This window comes from Sorghum bicolor, chromosome 7 (genome assembly GCF_000003195.3).
Source record: "Sorghum bicolor cultivar BTx623 chromosome 7, Sorghum_bicolor_NCBIv3, whole genome shotgun sequence".
Lineage (NCBI taxonomy): Eukaryota > Viridiplantae > Streptophyta > Magnoliopsida > Poales > Poaceae > Sorghum > Sorghum bicolor.
This window is the reverse complement of record NC_012876.2, coordinates 32,713,169-32,738,254: the sequence shown is the minus strand read 5'-3', so window position 1 is coordinate 32,738,254 and position 25,086 is coordinate 32,713,169. Positions and strand designations below refer to the sequence as shown.

The following is a 25,086-nucleotide window of genomic DNA, read 5'->3' as shown; positions in this document are numbered from 1 at the left end:
TTTGGAGACAATATTAGTTTTGGTGCAATATAATTGCATAGTTTGTGCCTAATGCACCAAAGTCTAAGAAACCATTTTGACACACCTGTTTGTACTCCTAGATGAAGAGGCTCAAGTGGAAGCTCGGTTCGGTCTGTTTGGAGATAGTGCTAATCTTGATGCAAGATAGGTGCACGGTTTGCATGGAACATACCATATGCTTGGAAATCAATTTGGATGCACCCGATGGAACTCCTTGATGATGTGTGTCATATGGAATCTCTCTTTGGTCTGTTTAGAAACGGTGTTAGTTTCGGTGCAAGATATGTGCATGGTTTGCGCCTAATGCACCATAGTCTAAGAAACCATTTTGGAAGCACCTGTTGGTACTTCGGTGAAGAGGCTCAAGTGGAAGCTCGGTTTGATCTGTTTGGAGATAGTGCTAATCTTGATGCAAGATAGATGCACGGTCTGCATGGAACGTACCATATGCTTAGAAATTAATTTGGACACACCCGATAGAACTCCTTGATGACGTGTGTCATATCGAATCTCGCTTTGGTGTGCTTAGAGATAGTATTAGTTTTGGTGCAAGATATGTGCACGGTTTGCGCCTAATGCACCAAAGTCTAAGAAACTATTTTGGAAGCACTTGTTGGTACTTCACTATGCTTGTGGGCTGGAATCCAATCTAAACCCACCCTCAACCATTTGAAATGGGCTCAACCTTAAAAATCCAACCAGCCCACCATTTGGATTATTACAACCACACCAATCCAGCCTACTATGCTATTTGAACCCAAACACATAAATGGGCTGCCTACTCCTGCAGCAACTAGCAGGCTGCCTGTGTTTTTAAAACGTGAGCTAGTACAACAATCAAAGCCAAATGTGGAATCAAAAGCAACAAATATAAATTATATAATATATGATTTATATCACATCGTCCGCTCGCTCATGTACTGCTCAGTTATCTTTTTTCCTGGGAAAAACAGTGAAACTGAAATACCACCACCACCAACCAAAGGTTTTGTATACACTCACGAAATACAACACGCTCACTGCATAACAATGCAAAACAACTGAGCAGCAAAATTTCAAGAGTCCCTCGGCTCGGCGCAGAGGAAGCGCTTACATAGATCCCATTCAACTGTTTACAACTTTCACAATACAAAAGCCGTGTGAAAAACAAAGCAGACACTCGTGCAGCTTGTGAACGGTCCCAAAGATACTCTGCCGATTTTGTTGCACAAACAATGTCTCTTGGGACCTGCCATTTGAAAAAGAACAGCTGTTAGTTTCAGTTTCATTCCTGCCAATGTTGAGTCAACTAGTAGCAGTTTGTTGAGACCATGACTTTCTACAAAGCTTTGCATCCTTGACCTCACTAGCAGCCTAGCAGTAGCAGCCATCTCCAAGTGGGCTTGGTCAAGTTGAAAGTCAGAGCCATGGGGGTTTGATCATGACCGCTAAGCTAAGCATTACGCAGTGCGAGAACTTGACACATTATCTTCTGTCTGTTTGCTTAAGCTGAACGTGCTCTTAAAAAAATACAGTCGAGCAGAGACAGACAAGTTTGCTGCTCAGGACTCAAGACATGAGACATGAATAAAACAGACAAGACTAGTGATTCTTCTCAGGCTACTCCAACTAAGTTGTACTACATAGGCCAGACCAAACCACTAATCAAACCATTAAGAACGCAGTACATAAACAGGGTTATAGCCAAGTATTCTAGAAACAAAAACTTTCCATGCCAAAAATAGAGAGGCATGTATATAATTTCAGAAGAAAATATTTTAACATTCTTGGCTAGATTTTTCTGCCAACACCTTCAAGGTTAAGGCACCACCGGCTCAGCTGGTTCCACCTATTCAAGAGGCTTTTAGTAAAAATAGAACAGACCTATATGCTACAAATAAATACAAAAAAAGGACCAATATTGTACCTGATTATCCATACCCACATCATTTTCTAGAAAGAACCAATCTTTTCCGCAAACAAGAGCTTCCAACACTTCACGGGTTACTGAACTCCTTGTCTCTCCAAGTATCCTACCTCCAAGACTAAAGGCGGATTCCGAAGATACAGTGCTAAGAGGAATTGCAAGAAAATCTCGTGCCATAGTTGAAAGCACGGGATACTTTTCAGCATGTGTCTTCCACCATACCAAAATATCAAAATTGTTACTGAGTGTCACATATTCTTCTTCGATGTAGGTATCAATTTCAGATTTTGGTGCACTAGCCCTTCTCCGACTTGACCTGAAGTTTTCAAACTCTTCTTCGATTTGTCTTTTCCCAAGAACCGGTGAGCCCACAAGGCTGCTGCTAGCCACGGGTGAATGTGTCATGTAGTATGAATAATCTTGCATCATACGCCTCTCATACACTGAAAAATATTTCCTCATCCACTCAAGAGCAGTTGTGAGACATGTGTTTGCTTGATCCACATTCCTACAGACCTTACGATAAAAGAACTCTACATATTCATCTTTCCTTCTTGGATCTAATAATGTGGCAATGACAATTGCAAGGTAAAAATCATAGTCTTTTTTGTGAAGACTAAATGGATTAGACTCATCAAGATTAGCACCCTAGTACTTCTCAAATTTAATCTTCATGGCAGCAGCTACATCACTTAGTACTACACTTGTTTGTCAAGCCGGATCATTTAAGCAATGACGGATAGAAAGAACCAAAGGCAAGAACATTTGTGCAGTCAGAGTCCTATCAGCCGACACCAAATTTGTAGCCTCTTCAAAAGCTTTTAGGAACTCACATATTGCATCAGCTTGTGACCATTCTTGCTCATTTGGAGAACTTTCAGCATACTGATGTGCATAACTATTAAGGACCACCTTGTATTTTTTTGCTTCTCTAACCATCTTATATGTTGAATTCCACCTATTTGGAATATCTAGAGCAATCCCATGTTTTGTAGGAAGACCAACTCCAATTGCAATCTGATTGAATGCTTGGATTCTTGATGGTGAGGAAACTATGTGTTTCAAGAGCTCGCGAATCTTTCTTATCCCACCATGAATTATGTTCATACCATCTTGAACCAAGATATTCAAGATGTGCGCACAACATCTTACATGAAAATGTGCACCCTCCAGCATCAACTCACGCTTCTGATATTCTACAAAAACCTCACATGCTCTATTATTGTTACTTGCATTGTCCACTGTCAAAGTAAAGACCTTCTCTCTTATGCCCCATTCTGTTAGGCAGCTCACAAGGGCTTCTTCGATCGCGATTCCAGTATGTGGGTACTTTACTTCCTTGAAACTTATAATCTTTTTCTTCAATTTGAAGTCAGCATTTATGTAGTGTGCTGTTACAACCATGTAACCTAAGTTTTGAACTAACGTCCATAAGTCAGATGTGAGGCACACACGAGAGTTTAGGCTACCAAGCTCAATCAGAAGATCCATTTTCATTTTCTCATACTTCTTAAAACTATCATTGCGAATAGTTTGACGCTTCACACAACCATAATTTGGATTAACAGTTTTCATCCATCTTTCAAAGTACGGGTCCTCAAATTTGTTAAATGGGATTTCAGCATGTACTACATACTCAATCATACGCTCACGAGACAGCTGAGGGTCAAAGACAAAGTTTTCTGAGGGTTGTTTCTTCATGGTTGATATGAATTCCTTTCTAGAAGCATCATCTATGGTAGGACAATACTCTGAGATATGAGTTCTAAGGCTACTTGTACCAGATTTAGTACTTAAGTGAAGTCCACAATACTTGCACACAACCTTTAAGCTATCATCTACTGCCACTAGATTTGGCTCGAAGTATTGCCATACCTTTGACCTTCGGTTTACTTTTGAATGAGATGCAAGAGATAAACCTTGATTTCCTGAACTTTCTGAAGTATGTGAGGACATAGTTGATGTGTCCAAGATGACAGTTTGTTTTAGCAGACCTCAGCTTCAAAAAGATCACCTTCACAAAATTATTTAACATAAGATCAGCACTAAAATAATCTTTCAAATATTTGTTAAGGATAGCTTTCTGAAGTTTCTAAACTGCACTAAAATAGACAATTTCAACATGCAGAAAAACTGCACTAAACAGAAAAACTCTTAACTTTCTGAAGACACAAAAAGATTGCATTTCAGAATGCAAAGGTTTTGGATCCCACAAAAAACAGTAGGTGACTATGCCAACTAATCTCACACATAAATCCCATATATAATTGGATTATTATGTTTTTGGATCAAAAGCAACTGGAGCAGACAAACGATAAGCTAATCCACTACTCTATTTTTTCATTCACCACTCTATTTATTTAGGCATGCTAGCATAAGCAAACAGCTACCCAAAAATTTGAACATGTACCAAATCCAAATCTCTATGAAAGAGAACAAAGGACAAATAGACATTCATCGATGGCTTCAGAATCTTACTGTACAAGATGGTAAAATCTGTCCATTTTTAACAGTCCGGTGACAAAAAAATATTTCCAGTTTTAGAGTTGTATTTGCCCCCCTAAAGAAAATCAGATGACAATTATTAGATTTAAAAATGAACGAGTTCCCTCCCTCTAAAAAATTGCCATAGGATAGAGAATTTATCTATCCTCAATGGAGGTAGCGCACCTGCTCATCGCACCTAAATGGCCCCAACCACCCACAAAAGTGAAACAAATTAACATTGTTCTGCTACTGGTACACGAAAAATTAGCATGCATGCATATATAGAGTAGTTCTGTACATTTAGTGTTAATTTGCTTTAACATATATTCCAGCAAAGGTAGACACTATATATATATATAGTAGTTCTGTACATTTAGTGTTAGCAGTCCAAAACCCAGTCTCATTATTATTGTTAGCAGGACAATGTTGATTTGTTTCACATATATATATATATATATATATGGGTATGGCAGTGTCAATTTCACAACAAGTTCAGCAAATCACCAATTTTCATGACACTATTAATGCAAAAGTATACCAGAGATCGAGGGTGTGCTCACCAAAAACAGTGCTGATGGGGATCATGGTGACAAGATAATTGGTTGCATCTCCAATGAGTTAAATCCATCTCGAAGACAGATAATTTGTTTTAACAGAGCTCAGCTTCAAGAGGAACACCTTCAAAAATCACTAATCATAGACAGGGCAGATCAAAAACCAAGCTGAAAAAAAGAGAAAAGGTAATTATTGACATGAAAGCATACATAGCAGAAGACATTTCCAGTAGTTTTTAACATAAGGTCAGCCACAATCAAAATTACTATATGTATTGCAGTAGCACTTCACATCTGTTATGGCGAACTGACTGCTAGCAACATAGACAAACTAGAGAACAGAACTAATAAGTAAGCTTAAAATTCTAGGAATGTAGAACTAGTAAGTAAGCTTACAAATTCCCTGAATATTTGTTAAGGATTGCTTGACTAAAATATTTACTATTATGAAAGTGACACAACAAAGAAAAATGCAAAACTCTGAACTGCACTAAAATAGAAAAACTCAGAACTTTCTGACAAACAGAAAGATTGCGTTTCAACATGCAGTACACAGTAGGAAAATGCTAACCTAATTAATAGAGCAGTAGAACAATGTCTCACGTTCTTCGTGCTAACCGTATAATAAATGACACGCGAGTTGAACTATAAAGATGAGGCAGTGAATCATCCGATGGGCACAGCACAGACCTCTCTAGCTATCTAGCTGCATTTCATCTGCTTGATCTGACCGACCGTATTGGTAGGCGAGGACCAACTGAAAGCATCAAAACCAACCAAGTCTGCACAGAGAACAGCTCAAAATTCTATAAGAACGAATCAAGTTACCTGTTTCTTATCTCTGGACCTCGCCGCTTCTGCCACCGGCACCCCATGGGCTCCGCATCTTCCAGCTTGCTATGCTTTTCTCTGGTTCTCCCTCTATAGAAGTCGATGTGGGATCTCAGATGGGATGCAGGAGGAGAAGGAGAGGGAGAGGGCGGGGGGAGATGGAGAGCGGCACTGCCTGGGACGGGGACGGGGACGAGGACGACGCCGCCCTACTAGCAGATGCGACGGCGAAGTGGAGTCGTCGAGTCGATGGCTAGGTTTGCCTGAAACCCTTGAGCAGAAACCATAGCATCCATGGGCTAGGAATCAAACCAGAGCCCAATCCACTACCTCCTTAACCCCAAACTAATCCAGCCCATGATACATGTGAAACTAGTTGTCTCCAGCCCAAAATCAATTTGGGTAAAATCCAAACCATTTAACCCATTTGAGCCCAGCCCACTACCAGAGTGATTGGTACTCCTAGGTGAAAAGGCTCAAGTGGAGGCTCGGTTCGGTCTATTTAGAGATAGTGCTAATCTTGATGCAAGATAGGTGCACGATTTGCATGGAACATACCATATGCTTAGAAATCAATTTGGATGCACCAGATGGAACTCCTAGATGACATGTGTCATATGGAATCTCACTTCAGTCCGTTTAGAGACTGTGTTAGTTTTGTAGGATCTCTGGAAGAGGATAAGTAGCCTAGAGGGGGGTGAATAGGCCTGTCAAACAAAACTCGAACCTCTGTCAGCACAGGGCGCGGCACTGCCGCGCTTACCCGCAGCACTGCCGTGCTATACAGCTACAGCAAGATATATAATGCAATAATCTAAGCGACCATAGGTTGTGCAACCAACTCCTCAAGCTTCCAGCACCTGCAGAGAGTACAGATCGAGAGCTAAACAAAGCTCGATAGGTTGGAGCAAGTAGATCGGCTCCAAAACCTAAAAGCACCTCAACAACAAGTCAATCACAAGATGAAGCACACGTGACACAAGTATTTGACCCGTGGTTCAGCTCGCCACCAAGGCTGGCCTACGTCCACGTTGTTGAGGAAGCCCACCAGCTTGAAGCTTTACCACAAAGGTTAGCTTGCTCCTCGTTCTCAAGTCAAGGGAGTTAACTCTTGAGATGAGGGGTGATTTCTTAGTATTGGGATGAGGTTACAAACCTCCCTAGGCAGCCACACAAGTTGGCAGCTCTAGGGCGACGCCTAGCCGGCTAGGAGCAAAGCTCCAAGAGTAACAAGCCCTAGGCTGCCGGCCAAACATGCACCAAACGCTCTTTTGACAGTGGGAATCAGTAGATCCACTCTCCAATCGAAGTTTGCTGCCCTTTTCCTCAAGAATCCGTGGTGGAATCAAGGGGATTGAGTTTGGAGCTTGGGGGAGCAATGGAGAGAGAGAAAGGAGATCTTTCTGGTTCTTCACAACGGTTATGTCACGAGGTAGATGAAGTAGTTAGTGAGCCGGCCGACAGGAGGGTATAAATACCCCCTGGGTCCAACGGTCACTTTAGGGCGCTGCTGTGCCGCGCCTGCCAGAACCAGCGAGGTATAGGAAAAAGGTTGTAGTTGTTCTGGTAGCTTGGATGATTTGTGGTTTTAAAGGTATGAGCATTTGGCACACTTTTGACTAACAACCTTGGATCCCTCTTGATAGTACGGCTTTTCCTAAACTCAAATTCAAACCGAAAATATAAATAAAGGTCCTTGAAGTTCAGCAAAAGCCTCCTTTTATAAATGGGGACCCTCCAACCTGTTCATCATCCTTATTCAAATGATTCCCTGCTTATCATCTCAACAGTTCTCATTAGTTCCCTAATTCGGTGGTCATCAACACCAAAACTCACAATAAGCTTGATTGTCCTTACAATCTCCCCCTTTTTGGTGATTGATGACAACCTAATTAGACCTTACAAATGGATATAATCAAGACTGGGAACTTTTCGAGACATGAATATAGGACCTCCCCATAAATGTGTGAATTGGATTTGAATTCCAAGAATTGGTATGAAAAACCAATATTCACAATTTAGCAAGTGAATGGGGAGCCTCCCCCTATGTTCATGCCTCTGTGGGGTGCTGCACAAGGTGTCAATAAAATGTACGTGGTGTATATGATAGTTCATTTCAGAGCAAAAACAAGGGTGCGGCACTGCCGCGCTTGCCAGACAGCGGACAGTGCAGCAAGCACCAAACAGACAGAACTTACTAAGAAGCGACTATTCTAAGACAAACGATGACAAGCTAAAATTAAACACAAGCAGGTACATGTCCATATCCAACACATAGAGAGTCATAAGGTAGCAGTATTACACAAATTAGGTTTTAAACGACACTCACATCTCACAACCTAACAAACTACGCTCTCACTCACACACTCGATAGGACATGAACTGCTGCAGCTACTGATGAAGTCCTTGAAAAAGTTGGTCCCCTCGAAAAAGTTGGACCCCTCTAATTTTCTCCCCCTTTGGCACTAAGCACCAAAAAGGAGAAAAGAATTAGAGGAATCACTCCTCGCTGTCGGTGAGGTCAACACGAGGACGGCCGCTGCGGTGAGTGGTAGAGGTGTAGCGCGGTGGTCTGGAAGAAGTAGGAGCTGCTACAGGATGTGGATCATGTGCCCTCTTGCTCCTCCACTGCCTCTTCTGAGGTTCCTCCTCATGAATCTCTTCATCATCGCTTTCTTCCTCACCATCACCATCATCATCACTGCCTTGCTGCTCCTCAGACTCCTGCTGCTCTTCCTCTGACTGTTGTTCCTCCTTCTCATCCTCCTCTGAAGACTCAGTAAAGTGTGGACTGTCTGGAATAGGTGGAGGAGAGGGAACCGGAGAGAGTGGTGGAAGTCCCTGCTACTCTCTGACTGCCTGCACTGCTGCCCTGCTGTCTAGACTAGACTTGTAAGCACACTGAGAGGCATAAGTGCAATGAGACATTATTGACTTCAAATAGGAACCAAGCTTCTTCCACCTAGAGGATTTCTTCTTATGCCTGTAGCTACTTCTAGAGGGATGTATGGGACTTTCAGCTGGAGCAACTGACTGGCTACCCTCTTCTTCTTCTCCTTGTTCATCACTTTCTTCTTCCACAACTGCTTCCTTGCTAGAACCACCAGCTGATGTCTTGGTAGGGGTGTAGGATGTGTGAATGCAGTCCTTGGGATATGACTTTCCTGTTAGCCTCTCTATCATGTACATCAAATAGGGAGCATATGGAAGATGTCTCCTTCCATCATCTAAGGTGATAGCTAGCTCAACCCACATAAACCTTGCAACATTGAACTTTGTGCCATTGGGGAAGTGAGAAAGAAGATCTCGCACAAAGCCATTTACATCTGAAGCTCCACCATCCTTAGGATTGATGGTGTTCCTGATGATGTTGTTCATCACATAGTACACACCTTTGAGCCCTCTACTCTTGCCAACATCATCTCCATGTGGATCCTTCCAAACATGCCTCAATTCTCTAGCTTTAGCACTGATGGCTTCCTTGTTGTCATGAATTTTTGTATACTTTCTATGTTCAGCTCCAAACCCGAGAATTTGACAGAAAGATACATAGTCAACCTTGTAGTGCATTCCATCAGTCATCCAGTGAATATAGTCTGGATCCTGCTCCCAAAAGAAAGTAGCATGGAACTGTGCCAGCACCTCAGTGTTCTAGTCATATCTGAAAGCCATGATATCTTTCATCTCAAACCTCCTGTAGATCTGTTCAGCCATGTTCATCTCAGGCTTCTTCTGAGCCTTTACCTTATCCCACTGGATGTATCTCATCTTGCAGATCTTGCTTCTTCTGCTGTTGAAGATGACTGATCTGTAAAAGTTTACATGGAAAGCATTCCAAAACCTGTAGTCAATCTCACTATCCTTCCTCTGAGTGTATGGATTATTGAATCTTTCCTTTTCAACTGCCTTGTATCTCTTGGTGTAGTCAACTTCTTCAATGGCTCTTGGATTTTGTGGAGCTTGCAAGATGAAAGCATCAGTTGTCTCTCTGATGTAGCTGAGGTCAACATCTCCAATGTGCTCTGGAGTACCTTGCCTTCCAGCCTCTGGTATTTCATATCCTCTAATTATCCTCAAACCTTCTTCCCTGATCTGCTGCTCCCTTTCTTCTCTTGTTAAGGGATTAGTGCATGGAGCAGGTTGGTTTGAAGAAGTTCTGCCTCTCCTTGGCTTCTGCTTGCCCAAGGGTTCTCCCTTTCTTTTTCCTTTGCTTCCTTGACCGTGTTCCATCTATGCCATTAAAGAATTTTTGTAAGAGATAGTAGAGGAGGTAAAGAACCAATTGAAATATAGTGTTAATTAAGAAAATAAGTTGTAGAGGGATGCTCTAGTTAGACTGCTGCTTGCTGCTGCAACAGGGGGCGCGGCACTGCCGCGGTATGGTAGACCAGCCAAGGCATCTCTTCACACTTTATTTTCAAAATTAAATCCATGTTTCAGCTAGTTCTAGACTTCTTCATTGTCTCAGAAACACAATGTACTTAAGAACATGATGAATTGACTGTGAATCTAGAGAAAAGTAGAATGGATTTTAGTTGTAGTTAGAGGTATTTGATCCCAATCCAATCAAGGTTTTTAGAAATTCAGAGAGACTGCAAGGCATTGCAGTTGTCGAGTGAGTTCATCACTCAAGCCACGACACTACCGTGGGGCAACCCTCCCTTTTTCTCAAAACTTCGAATCGATTCAAATCAAATACCAATCCCTACTCCCAATCTCACATCCCAACCCTAGAAACTGATTTCATAGCCAATACATCACCATTGCATAGATCGGCAAGGGTTTACCTTGCCCGTGGATTGGAGAGGGAAGAAGAGAGGTAGAGCTTCGCCAAGCCCTAAGCCGCTGCCTCCACGAGCGTAGAGGAGGTAGGTGCAGCAAGTGGCGCGGTGGTGCCGCAGGGGAGCAGCAGCACAGCGCCAGCGTCGGCTAGCGTCGCCCTTGCGCAGCAGGAGGAGGTGCGCGACCCTCTGCGTCGGGAAAGAAAGAGGAGAGAGGGGAGGAAAGGAAGTGGGCCGAAGAGATAGAGAAGAAAGGAGAAAACGGACCCACTTTGATTGTTATGGGCTATCCTGGCAAAAACTGCCAGGCGCGGCACTGCCGCACCGGGGGCGCGGCACTGCCGCAGTGGCCTACAGTAGAGCCATATGCTACTAACAGCAGATGACCCTCTAAGTTATAGATATGGACATATACTTCTCAACCTTCATGACCAGTATCAAATCATCAATACAAAGCTATGGTCATGTCAATTGAGTAGGATTTTTCAAAGAATTTTGAAAGACATAAATGAATCCTTTTGAAAAACTTTTCTTCCTAGCATATTAATATATCAATTAGTGGCATGCTAGTTTTCAAGATAGATTCCTAGAATCAAGAATATTTAGTTCACCGCGGAGCTCACAAAACCTTGATTCATCAAGAGGCTTAGTGAAGATATCGGCTAGTTGTTTTTTGGTGCTCACATAGCGTAATTTGATATCTCCTTTGGCTTCGTGGTCTCTCAAGAATGATGTCGGACGTCTATGTGCTTTGTTCTTGAGTGGTTTACAGGATTGTTGGCTAAGTTAATAGCGCTCATGTTGTCACACAAGAGTGGGATTTTGGTAAATCGACATCCGAAATCAAGAAGGGTCTGCTTCATCCAAAGTAGTTGAGCACAGCATGCACCAGCTGCAACGTACTCGGCTTCAGCGGTGGATGTGGCTACACAATTTTGCTTCTTAGAACTCCAAGACACTAGAGACCGTCCAAGGAATTGACATGTCCCCAAAGTGCTTTTTCTCTCCACTTTGCAACCGGCATAGTCAGAATCTGAATAGCCAAATAGATCGAGTTAACTTGGAGCCCTTAGGATACCATAAACCAAGGTTTGGAGTGTGCACTAGATATCTCAAGATTCTTTTAACAGCCGTTAAATGGCATTCTTTAGGATTAGCTTGAAATCTAGCACACATGCACACACTAAGCATAATATCAGGCCTAGATGCACACAGATAGAGGAGGGATCAAATCATGGAACGGTATACCTTCAAGTTAACAGCTTTCCCTTGTGTGTCAAGATCAAGATGTCCATTGGTTGGCATAGGAGTATTTATAGGCTTGGTCTTATCCATGTCAAACTTCCTTAGCATATCATGGGTGTACTTGGTTTGGCATATGAAAGTTCCTTCCTTCAATTGCTTGATTTGAAATCCGAGGAAGAACTTCAGCTCACCCATCATGGACATCTCAAACCTCTTGGTCATTGTCCTACTAAACTCCTCAACAAACACATGATTAGTACTACCAAATATTATGTTATCGACATATATTTGGCACACAAATATTTCATTACCAACTTTGTGAGTGAAGAGAGTAGGATCTGCTTTGCCTATTTCAAAGCCTTATTTAAGCAAGAATTCCCTAAGGCATTCATACCATGCTCTTGGTGCTTGTTTCAGCCCATAGAGCGCCTTATGGAGTTTGTAGACATGATTTGGGAACTTGGGATCTTCAAAACCCGGTGGCTGCTCCACATATACCAATTCTTGTATTGGGCCATTGAGGAATGCACTCTTGACATCCATTTGGAACAACTTGAAGTCATGATGTGCAGTGAAGGCTAAGAGTATGTGAATTGCTTCAAGCTTTGCCATTGGTGCAAATGTTTCTTCAAAATCCAAACCCTCTCCTTGAGTGAAGCCTTTGGCCACCAATTTTGCCTTGTTCCTTGTCACCACTCCATTTTCATCTTGCTTGTTGCGGAAGACCCATTTGGTGTCAATGATATTGGTGTCAGGCCTTTCCACAAGTGACCATACTTCATTTCTTGTGAAGTTGTTGAGCTCTTCTTGCATGGCCATCACCCAATCCGGATCCTTCAGGGCTTGTTCTACCTTAAGAGGATCCAAAGAGGAGACAAACGAGTAATATTGACAAAAAAATACTAAATGTGAACGAGTGACTACTCCTCTTTTGATGCTCCCAAGGATGTTGTTGGTGGGATGGTCATGTTGAATGGTTTGTCGTAGTCTTGGATGCTCAACACCTCCTTGTTCTACTTCTTTTGAACCTTCAGCATCTTCTTGCTCAAAGACAGGCTCCAGGTTGAGTCCTCGCACTGGCGAAGTAGGAGTTAGAGAGGCTGCTGCTGAGGCAGAAGGTGCGGCACTGCCGCCCTTAGGCGCGGCACTGCCGCGCTGCTGTTCTCCAGCAGGTGTGTACTGCACCTTCTTACAGAGTTTGTCAGCGGAAATTGGTGCAGCAGGAGCTTGGGGACCCTCCTCATCAGAATCTTGATGTTCTTGAGGCCTTACATCTCCAATAGCCATTTGCTTGATTGCCTTACAAGGTGGGTCCTCCTTCCCTACAACATTAGAATCAATTTGCTCTACTTGAGAGTCGTTCGATTCATCAAATGTCACATCTACCGTCACTTTAGTTCTACCTAAGGTCTTGTTGTAGACACGGTAGGCATGCTCATTTGATCCATAGCCAATGAGAATTCCTTCATCAACCTTAGATGCAAACTTAGAGGATTTGGGCCTTTTGCTAAGTATGAAACACTTGCACCCAAACACTCGAAAGTATGACACCTTAGGCTTGTTTCCAGTTAGGAGCTCATAGGATGTCTTGTTGAGCTTCTTGTGTAGGTAGAGACGGTTGATGGCATGACAAGCAGTCTTGACAGCGTCAACCCAAAACAAGTCCGAAGTCTTGTACTCATTGAGCATTGTCCTTGCCATGTCGATGAGTGTTCTATTTTTCCTCTCTACTACACCATTCTGCTGAGGAACATATGGAGTTGAAAACTCATGCTTGATGCCTTCATCATCAAGAAACTCTTCAACTTGAGTGTTCTTGAATTCGGTCCCATTGTCACTTCTTATCTTCTTGATTGGGAGACCGAATTCTCTTTGTGCTCTTCTCACAAAAGTCTTCACCTTGTCCCTTACCCGTGACTTATCATAGACAAAGAACACCCAAGTGAAACGAGAATAATCATCAACAATAACTAAGCCATATTTGTCACCCCCGAGGCTGAGGTAGGCAACCGGTCCAAAGAGGTCCATATGTATCAACTCCAAGGGTTGAGTAGTCGTCATGATGCTCTTTGGTGGGTGAGGTACGCCTACTTGCTTTCCTGCTTGGCAAACGCCGCATATCCTGTCTTTCTCAAATTGAACATTTGTTAGTCCAAGGATATGGTTGTCTCTTAGGAGTTTGGCCAAGTTCCTCATGCCAACATGAGCTAGCCGGCGATGCCATAACCAGCCCATGCTAGATTTTGCCACTAAACAGGTCTCAAGCTTAGTTTTACCTTTGTCAAAATCAACTAGGTAAAGCTTATTCTTAAGTTTACCTGTAAAGACAACAGAGGAATCCTCCCTCTTAGAGACTTCCACACCCACATCTGTGAAGAGACAATTGTAGCCCATCTCACAAAACTGGGAGACAGACAACAAATTGAACTTCAAGGAGTCAACATGAAAAACGTTGGTAATTGAGTGATCAAGTGTGATAGCAACTTTACCAAGACCTACCACTCCCCCTCTTGAGTTGTCAGCAAAAATGATGTTGTCACTTGAATTTGTTATTGGGGAGTATGATGAGAACATACTCTTATCTCCGGTCATATGATTTGTACATCCACTGTCCAACACCCAACTTGGTCCACCGGAGGAGTATGCCTGCAACACAAATTTAGTTGCTATATTTAGGTCCCCAATCACTCTTGGGGCCTTCTAGGTTAGTCACAAGAGCTTTAGGAACCCATATAGATGTGTTGCTAAAAACATTTCTACCAGTGCCAACAAATTTAGCAAAAGCTTTCCCCTTGCTGTTTTGCTGCAAAACAAAGTTAGTATTTAGCACTTGCAAGGATGTCCTAACACTTGATTGGTAGAATTGCTTCTTCTTAGCTGCACTTGCTCATTTACTTTGCTTCTGTGCAACCTGTTTCTGCTTGAACACCTCTTTCTTGGGCTTAGCATGATCAGCAGCAGGGCTGGTGGCCTTCCCTTTTTCTGGGGGTGCGGCACTGCTGCGCCTGACTGCAGCACTGCCGCGCCTGGCTGCAGCAGCAGACTAAGTCTGCTTTTGTGCCGCACTCTGTGCAGGCTTTTCTGTACCAGCCTTGCCTTTGCTCATGAACTGAACACACTCAATGCCATTCACAACTTTTCTTCCATTTGTCTTGGCACCTTTCTTGTGTCCAAGCCCATCCTTGATATGAGGATTTCTTCCATCTAGGTACTGTGGCTTCTTTAATTGATTCACTTTGCCACCTGCACTTTTCTTGCTGTTTTTACCTTTTGTGTCCAGCATGGAGTTCAACCTAGCAATCTCATTCTTCATGACTTTCATGTTTGCAAGGTTAGTGAAATGAGCATTTAAATCAACATACAGCACTTTCCACAACCTTCACTAGTGGAAGCCTTAGACATGTCACTTGTGCTAGAGGGAAGTGAAGAGCTCTCCCAAAGAAGACTATATTGTTCCTCAAGCTTGTTGTACTTTTCAATTAAGATACAATGCTTGTCGTTGAGGGCAACATTGGCCTTCTTCGTGAGAGCATGTTCTTTTTGTTCATGGCATAAAGCTTTGCTTAAAGAGCATGACTCCCTTCTCTCTAGCTCAAGAGCTTCCTTGCTGTCACAATAGAGTTTTTCAGTTTTTTTAGTGACTTCTTCTTTATGTTCTAGCTCAGCCTTAACATGATCTAGTTCTTCCATAAGTGTGGCACAAAAGAGTTTAGCTTTAGGATCAAGACTCATAGCTAGTTTAGTGTCTTCATTAAGTTCTTCATCACTAGAGTCACTAAGTTCACTACTAGAGATGTCACTAGGAGGTGGTGAGGGGGTTTTCCTTTTCAGTTTTACCTTATCACCTTTTGCCATAAGACAAATGTGATGGAAGCCATCATCATCAGACAAGTTGTTGAAGAGCCTTGGTGAGGAAGATGCTTGTTGTATGGCTATGGTTGCAACCTCTTTATCTTCATCACAAGACTCCACAGTTGAGTCCCATTCATGTCCAATGTGTGCCTCCCCGGCTTTCTTGAATTTCCTCTTACCATCATATTTTTCTCTCTTGCTCTTGTCTTGATCCTTGAGTGGACACTCGGCAACAATGTGCTCGGTGCTGCCACATCCAAAGCATGTTCTCTTTTTCTTGCTTGGAAACTTCTTCTTCACTAGTTTGTAGCCATGTTTCTTGATTCCTTTACCAAAGTTCTTTATAAACAGCCCCATGTCATCAATCTTCTTGTGATCAGCCCCATCATCTTCACTTTCACTTGATGTAGAGGTTGATTCTTCTTCTTCTTGTTGTGGTGCTTGCTTTGTCATCTTGGGCTGACTTGTTGATGCTTGTTTGCTACCGTTGTGATTGCATGATGAGCTATGCTTGTGTGGCTTGCTTGCTTTTAGTGCTACTTCTTTGATCTTCAAGCCATCAAGTTTGGATTGGAGCTCACCAAGCCTCTTCCTCTCATTTGCTTCCTCTCTTTGCATGTCAAATTTCAACAATCGTCCAAGCATATCACTTGGAGTGAAGTGCTCAAACTTCTTCTTGTCTCTAATTAGTGTCACCACTGTCTCATTCCTTGGAGAGTAAGCTTCTAGCATCACCTTCACTACCTTGTGGTCATCAAGATCTTCACAACCAAATCCTCTGATTTGCCCAACTAGCACCATCAACCTATCAAACATCTCTTGTGGCCCTTCTTCACCTTTGATCACATACCTATTGAGCTTGGCCATCAAGACTTCAATTCTAGCCTTTCTCACTTTGTCAACTCCTTCATGAGTGAGAGCTAAAGTGTCCCAAATCTGCTTTGCCACATTCACATTCATCACCCGGTTGTACTCGTTACCATCAAGTGCACTAAGAAGAATGCTTGTTGCTTGACTATTGAATTGGGCAGCCAAGAATTCTTCATTTGTTGGATCTTCGGGATCTTGTGGCTATGGTACACCCTTCTCCACGATCTCCCAAAGTCCTTGATGGATACCTGAAAGATAGTTTCTCATCACGTGCTTCCACTTGGCATAGTTAGTCCCATCAAAACGGGGTAACTTGCCCAATGGCACATTGACAATAGACTTGCGATCACGATGGGTTAAATGAGAATAATTAAAGGATACAGCGGAGTATTTGTTCTTGTTGTTGCTGCTGCCTTTGTCCTTGTTGCTTTTCTTCTCATCTTTCTTGTGGCCTCCCTTGGGGATCTTGGAGGAGTGATATGAGACATCATCATCACCATCATCGGAGCTGCTAGATAGCTCACTTGATGATTCCTCATACTTCTTGCTCTCCTTTTCCTTCTTCTTGAGCTCTTCTTCTAGAGCCTTGGCTTGTCTTCTTTCAGCTCTTTGCTCTCTCACAATTCTTCTAGCTTCTTTTCTACTTTGCTTGTCTTCAAGCTCTCTTTTCTTCTTTTGAGCTTCTCTTCTTTCTCTTCTTCTTCTCTTTCTGTCGGCATCTGTGGTTTTGCCTTCATCTCCTGCTGAGGCTTCTGCAGCAGTGGACATTGATAGTTCATTGCTGCTGCTGTCGTCGTCGTTGGCTGCTGAACGGCGCCTTGACTCTGTATTGGACTTTGATTCATTCCCTCTTTCCATACTTCACGCGGTTAAGCGTATACGAAGCAACCTCGCTCTGATACCACTTGTAGAATCTCTGGAAGAGGACAAGTGGCCTAGAGGGGGGTGAATAGGCTTGTCAAACAAAACTCGAACCTCTGTCAGCATAGGGCGCGGCACTGCCGCGCTTACCCGTAGCACTGCCGCGCTATACAGCTATAGCAAGATATATAATGCAAAAATCTAAGCGACCATAGGTTGTGCAACCAACTCCTCAAGCTTCCAGCACCTGCAGAGAGTACAGATCGAGAGCTAAACAAAGCTCGACAGGTAGGAGCAAGTAGATCGGCTACAAAACCTAAAAGCACCTCAACAACAAGTCAATCACAAGATGAAGCACACGTGACACAAGTATTTGACCCGTGGTTCAGCTCGCCACAAAGGCTGGCCTACGTCCACGTTGTTGAGGAAGCCCACCGGCTTGAAGCTTTACCACAAAGGTTGGCTTGCTCCTCGTTCTCAAGTCAAGAGAGTTAACTCTTGAGATGAGGGGTGATTTCTTAGTATTGGGATGAGGTTACAAACCTCCCTAGGCAGCCACACAAGTTAGCAGCTCTAGGGCGACGCCAAGCCGGCTAGGAGCAAAGCTCCAAGAGTAACAACCCCTAGGCTGCCGGCCAAACATGCACGAAACGCTCTTTTGACAGTGGGAATCAGTAGATCCACTCTCCAATCGAAGTTTGCTGTCCTTTTCCTCAAGAATCCGTGGTGGAATCAAGGGGATTGAGTTTGGAGCTTGGGGGAGCAATGGAGAGAGAGAAAGGAGAGCTTTCTGGTTCTTCACAACGGTTATGTTGCGAGGTAGACGAAGTAGTTAGTGAGCTGGCCGACAGGAGGGTATAAATACCCCCTGGGTCCAACGGTCACTTTAGGGCGCTGCACTGCCGCGCCTGCCAGAACCAGCGAGGTATAGGAAAAAGGTTGTAGCTGTTCTTGTGGCTTGGATGATTTGTGGTTTTAAAGGTATGAGCATTTGACACACTTTTGACTAACAACCTTGGATCCCTCTTGATAGTGCAGCTTTTCCTAAACTCAAATTCAAACCGAAAATATAAATAAAGGTCCTTGAAGTTCAGTAAAAGCCTCCTTTTATAAATGGGGACCCTCCAACCTGTTCATCATCCTTATTCAAATGATTTCCTGCTTATCATCTCAACAATTCTCATTAGTTCCCTAATTTGGTGGTCATCAACGCCAAAACCCACAATAGGCTTGATTGTCCTTACAAGTTTCGGTGCAAGATAGGTGCACGGTTTGCACCTAATGCACCATAGGATAAGAAACCATTTTGGACACACCCGATGGTACTCCTAGGTCAAAGGGCTCAAGTGAAAGCTTGGTTTAGTCTGTTTGGAGATAGTGCTAATCCTGATGCAAGATAGATGCACAGTTTGCATGGAACATATGATATGCTGAGAAATCAATTAGGACACACCCGATATAACTCCTTGATGACGTGTGTCATATGGAATCTTGCTTCGTTTCGTTTAGAGATAGTGTTAGTTTTGGTAGAAGATATGTGCACGGTTTACGCCTAATGCACCATAGGCTAAGAAACCATTTTAGACGCACCTGATGATACTCATAGTTGAAGTGGCTCAAGTGGAGGCTCGATTTGGTCTGTTCGGATATAGTGCTAATCTTGATGCAATATAGTTGCACAGTTTGCATGGAACGTACCATATGTTAAGAAATCAATTTGGACGCACCCAATGGAACTCCTAGATGACGTGTGTCATATGGAATCTCTCTTCGGTTTGTTTGGAGACAATGTTAGTTTTGGTGCAATATAGGTGCATAGTTTGTGCCTAATGCACCATAGTCTAAAAAAATATTTTTGACGCACCTGTTTGTACTCCTAGTTGAAGAGGCTCAAGTGGAAGCTCGGTTCGGTCTGCTTGGAGATAGTGCTAATCTTGATGCAAGATAGGTGCACGGTTTGCATGGAACATACCATATGCTTGGAAATCAATTTGGATGCACGCGACGGAACTCCTAGATGACGTGTGTCATATGGAATCTTGCTTTGGTATATTTAGAAACAGTGTTAGTTTCATTGCAAGATATGTGCATGGTTTGCGCCTAATGCACCTTAGTCTAAGAAACCATTTTGGAAGCACCTGTTGGTACTTCGGTGAAGAGGCTCAAGTGGAAGCTCGGTTTCATTTGTTTGGAGATAGTGCAAATCTTGATGCAAGATAGGTGCATCATTTGCATGGAACATACCATATGATTTGAAATCAATTTGGACGTACCCAATAGAACTCCTAGATGACGTGTGTCATATGGAATCTTTCTTCGGTTCGTTTGTAGACATTGTAAGTTCTAGTTCAAAATAGGTGCATAGTTTGCACCTAATGCACCATAGTCTAAGAAACCATTATGGACGCACTATTTGGTACTCCTAGGTGAAGAAGCTCAAGTGGAAGCTTGGTTTGGTCAGTTTGGAGATAGTGCTAATCCTGATGCAAGGTAGGTGCATGGTTTGCATGGAACATACCATATGCTTGGAAATCAATTTGGATGCACCCGATGGAACTCCTTGATGACGTGTGTCATTTGGAATCTCGCTTCGATCCATTTGGAAACATTGTTAGTTTCGGTGCAAGATAGGTGCACAGTTTGCACCTAATGTACCATAGTCTAAGAAACCATTTTGGACGCACTTGTTGGTACTCCTAAGTGAAGGGGCTCAAGTTGATGCACGGTTCGGTCTGTTTAAAGATAGTGCTAATCTTGATGTAAGATAGGTGCACGGTTTGCATGGAACATCCCAAATGCTTGGAAATCAATTTAGACGCACATGATGGAACTCCTAAATGATGTGTCATACAAAATCTTGCTTCGGTCTATTTGGAGACAGTGTTAGTTTCGATGTATGATAGGTGCCACATAATGCAACATAGGCTAAGAAACCATTTTGGACGCACCCGATGGTACTCCTAGGTAAGAGGCTCAAATGAAAGCTCGATTTGGTTTATTTGGAGACAGTGTTAATCTTGATGCAAGATAGATGCACGGTCTGCATGGATTGTACCATATGCTCAGAAATTAATTTGGACACACCCGATAGAACTCCTTGATGACGTGTGTCATATGGAATCTTGCTTTGGTGTGATTAGAGACAGTATTAGTTTCGGTGCAAGATATGTGCAAGGTTTGCGCCTAATGCACCAAAGTCTAAGGAACCATTTTGGAAGCACCTGTTGGTACTCCTAGGTGAAGAGGCTGAAGTGGAGGCTCGGTTCGGTCTGTTTAGAGATAGTGCTAATCTTGATACAAGATAGGTGCACGATTTGCATGGAACATATCATATGCTCAGAAATCAATTTGGACGCACCAGATGAAACTCCTAGATGACATGTGTCATATGGAATCTCACTTCGGTCCGTTTAGAGACAGTGTTAGTTTCGGTGCAAGATAGGTAACCGGTTTGCACCTAATGCACCATAGGATAAGAAACCATTTTGGACGCACCCAATGGTACTCCTAGATCAAGGGGCTCAAGTGAAAGCTCAGTTTGGTCTGTTTGGAGATAGTGCTAATCTTGATGCAAGATAGATGCACGATTTGCATGGAACATACGATATGCTCAGAAATCAATTAGGACACACCTGATATAACTCCTTGATGATGTTTTTCATATGGAATCTTGCTTCGGTTCGTTTAGAGACAGTTTTAGTTTTGGTAGAAGATATGTGCACGGTTTCCGCCTAATGCACCATAGGCTAAGAAACCATTTTAGACGCACCCGATGGTACTCGTAGTTGAAGAGGCTCAAGTGGAGGCTCGATTTGGTCTGTTCGGATATAGTGCTAATCTTAATGCAAGATAGTTGACCAGTTTGCATGGAACGTACCATATGTTAAGAAATCAATTTGGACGCACCCAATGGAACTCCTAGATGACATGTGTCATATGGAATCTCGCTTCGGTCTGTTTGGAGACAATGTTAGTTTCAGTGCAAGATAGGTGCATAGTTTGTGCCTAATGCACCATAGTCTAAGAAACCATTTTTGACGCACCTGTTTGTACTCCTAGATGAAGAGGCTCAAGTGGAAGCTCGGTACGGTCTGTTTGGAGATAGTGGTAATCCTGATGCAAGATAGGTGCACGGTTTGCATGGAACATACCGTATACATGGAAATCAATTTCGATGCACCCGATGGAACTCCTTGATGACGTGTGTCGTATGGAATCTCACTTTGGTCTGTTTAGAATCAGTGTTAGTTTCGGTGCAAGATATGTGCATGGTTTGCGCCTAATGCACCATAGTCTAGGAAACCATTTTGGAAGCACCGATGGGTACTTTCGTGAAGAGGCTCAAGTGGAAGCTCGGTTTGATCTATTTGGAGATAGGTGCTATTCTTGATGCAAGATAGGTGCACGGTTTGCATGGAAAATACCATATGCTTGGAAATCAATTTGGATGCACCAGATGGAAGTCCTTGATGACGTGTGTCAGATGGAATCTTGCTTTGGTCTGTTTAGAAAGAGTGTTAGTTTCGGTGCAAGATATGTGCATGGTTTGCGCCTAATGCACCACAGTCTAAGAAACAATTTTGGAAGCACCTGTTGGTACTTCGATGAAGAGGCTCAAGTGGAAGCTCGATTTGATCTGTTTGGAGATAGTGCTAATCTTGATGCAAGATAGGTGCATGATTTGCATGGAACATACCATATGCTTAGAAATCAATTTAGACGCACCCAGTGGAATTCCTAGATGACGTGTGTCATATGGAATCTTGCTTCGGTCCATTTGTAGACATTGTAAGTTTTAGTGCAAAATAGGTGCATTGTTTGCGCCTAATGCACCATAGTCTAAGGAACCATTTTTGACGCACTATTTGGTACTCTTGGGTGAAGAGGCTCAAGTGGAAGCTTGGTTCGGTCAGTTTGGAGATAGTGCTAATCCTTATGCAAGGTAGGTGCATGGTTTGCATGGAACATACCATATGCTTGGAAATCAATTTGGATGCACGCGATCGAACTCCTTGATGACGTGTGTCATATGGAATCTCGCTTCGGTACATTTGGAGACATTGTTAGTTTCGGTGCAAGATAGGTGCACAGTTTGCCCCTAATGCACCATAGTCTAAGAAACCATTTTGGACGCACTTGTTGGTACTCCTAGGTGAAGGGGCTCAAATGGATGCTCGGTTTGGTCTGTTTGGAGATAGTGCTAATCTTGATGCAAGATCGGTGCACGGTTTGCATGGAACATACCAAATGCTTGGAAATCAATCTGGACGCACATGATGGAACTCCTAGATGATGTGTGTCATACAAAATCTTACTTTGGTCTGTTTGGAGACAGTGTTAGTTTCGGTGCAAGATAGATGCAAGGTTTGCACATAATGCAGCATAGGCTAAGAAACCATTTTGGACGCTCCCGATGGTACTCCTAGGTAAAAGGCTCAAGTGAAAGTTCGGTTTGGTCTATTTGGAGATAGTGCTAATCTTGATGCAAGATAGATGCACAGTCTGCATGGAACGTACCATATGCTTAGAAATTAATTTCGACACACCCATAGAACTCCTTGATGACGTGTGTCATATGAAATCTCGCTTTGGTGTGCTTAGAGACAGTATTAGTTTCGGTGCAAGATATGTGCACAGTTTGCGCCTAATGCACCGAAGTCTAAGAAACCATTTTGGAAGCACCTGTTGGTACTCCTAGGTGAAGATGCTCAAGTGGAGGCTCGGTTCAGTATGTTTAGAGATAGTACTAATCTTGATGCAAGATAGGTGCACGATTTGCATGGAACATACCATATGCTCAGAAATCAATTTGGATGCACCAGATTTAACTCCTAGATGACATGTGTCATATGGAATCTCACTTTGGTCTATTTAGAGACAGTGTTAGTTTCGGTGCAAGATAGGTGCATAGTTTGCACCTAATGTACCATAGGATAAGAAACCATTTTGGACGCACCCGATGGTACTCCTAGGTCAAGGGGCTCAGGTGAAAGCTCTGTTTGGTCTATTTGGAGATAGTGCTAATCTTGATGCAAGATATATGCAAGGTTTGCATGGAACATATGATATGCTCAGAAATCAATTAGGATGCACCTGATATAACTCCTTGATGACGTGTGTCATATGAAATCTTGCTTCGGTTCGTTTAGAGACAGTGTTAGTTTTGGTAGAAGATATATGCACGGTTTACGCCTAATGCACCATAGGCTAAGAAACCATTTTAGACGCAGCCGATGGTACTCGTAGTTGAAGAGTCTTAGGTGGAGGCTCGATTTGGTTTGTTCAGATATAGTGCTAATATTGATGCAAGATAGTTGCACAGTTTCCAAGGAACATACCATATGTTAAGAAATTAATTTGGACACACCCAATGGAACTCCTAGATGACGTGTGTCATATGTAATCCGCTTCGGTCTGTTTGGAGACAATGTTAGTTTTGGTGCAAGATAGATGCATAGTTTGTGCCTAATGCACCATAGTCTAAGAAACCATTTTTGATGCACCTGTTTGTACTCCTAGATGAAGAGGCTCAAGTGGAAGCTCGGTTCGGTCTGTTTGGAGATAGTGCTAATCATGATGCAAGATAGGTGCACGGTTTGCATGGAACATACCATATGCTTGGAAATCAATTTGGATGCACCAGACGGAACTCCTTGATGACATGTGTCATATGGAATCTCGCTTTGGTCTGTTTAGAAATAGTGTTCGTTTCGGTGCAAGATATGTGCATGGTTTGCGCCTAATGCACCATAGTCTAAGAAACCATTTTGGAAGCACCTGTTGGATCTTTGGTAAAGATGCTCAAGTGGAAGCTCAGTTTGATCTGTTTGAAGATAGTGCTAATCTTGATGCAAGATAGGTGCATGATTTGCATGGAACATACCATATGCTTAGAAATCAATTTGGACGCACCCAATGGAACTAATAGATGACGTGTGTCATATTGAATCTTGCTTCGGTTCATTTGTAGACATTGTATGTTTTAGTGCAGGATAGGTGCACAGTTTGTGCCTAATGCACCATAGTCTAAGAAACCATTTTGGACGCACTATTTGGTGCTCCTGGGTGAAGAGGCTCAAGTGGAAGCTTGGTTTGGTCAGTTTGGAGATAGTGCTAATCCTTATGTAAGGTAGGTGTATGGTTTGCATGGAACATACAATATGCTTGGAAATCAATGTGGATGCACCCGATGGAACTCCTTGATGACGTGTGATATATGGAATCTCGCTTCGGTTCATTTGGAGATATTGTTAATTTCGGTGCAAGATAGGTGCACAGTTTGCACCTAATGCACCATAGTCTAAGAAACCATTTTGGACGCACTTGTTGGTACTCCTAGGTGAAGGGGCTCAAGTGGATGCTCGGTTTGGTCTATTTGGAGATAGTGCTAATCTTGATGCAAGATAGGTGCACGGTTTGCATGGAACATACCAAATACTTGGAAATCAATCTGGACGCACATGATGGAACTCCTAGATGACGTGTGTCATACGAAATCTTGCTTCGGTCTGTTTGGAGACAGTGTTAGTTTCAGTGCAAGATAGGTGCAAAGTTTGCACATAATGCAGCATAGGCTAAGAAACCATGTTGGACGCACCCGATGGTACTCCTAGGTAAAAGGATAAAGTGAAAGCTTGGTTTGGTCTATTTGGAGATAGTGCTAATCTTGATGCAAGAT

General features: G+C 42.9%; 1 protein-coding gene across 1 annotated transcript; it reads right to left on the bottom strand.

The window, feature by feature from the left end:
* On the bottom strand, positions 873-2,574 carry LOC110436847 (zinc finger BED domain-containing protein RICESLEEPER 3-like). Its single transcript, XM_021464419.1, has 2 exons — positions 1,928-2,574; positions 873-1,249 (listed from the first exon to the last, which is right to left on the bottom strand). The coding sequence occupies exons 1-2, from the start codon at positions 2,387-2,389 to the stop codon at positions 950-952; spliced, it is 762 nt and encodes a 253-aa protein (XP_021320094.1). The 5' UTR covers positions 2,390-2,574; the 3' UTR covers positions 873-949.

Bases quoted from the DNA above. Each gene is read 5' to 3' on its own strand.
- LOC110436847 (XM_021464419.1), bottom strand. From the start codon at position 2,389: ATGAGGAAATATTTTTCAGTGTATGAGAGGCGTATGATGCAAGATTAT. The intron at 1,250-1,927 runs GTACAATATTGG...TTCAAATGGCAG, and splicing joins ATGTGGGTATGGATAATCAG to GTCCCAAGAGACATTGTTTG.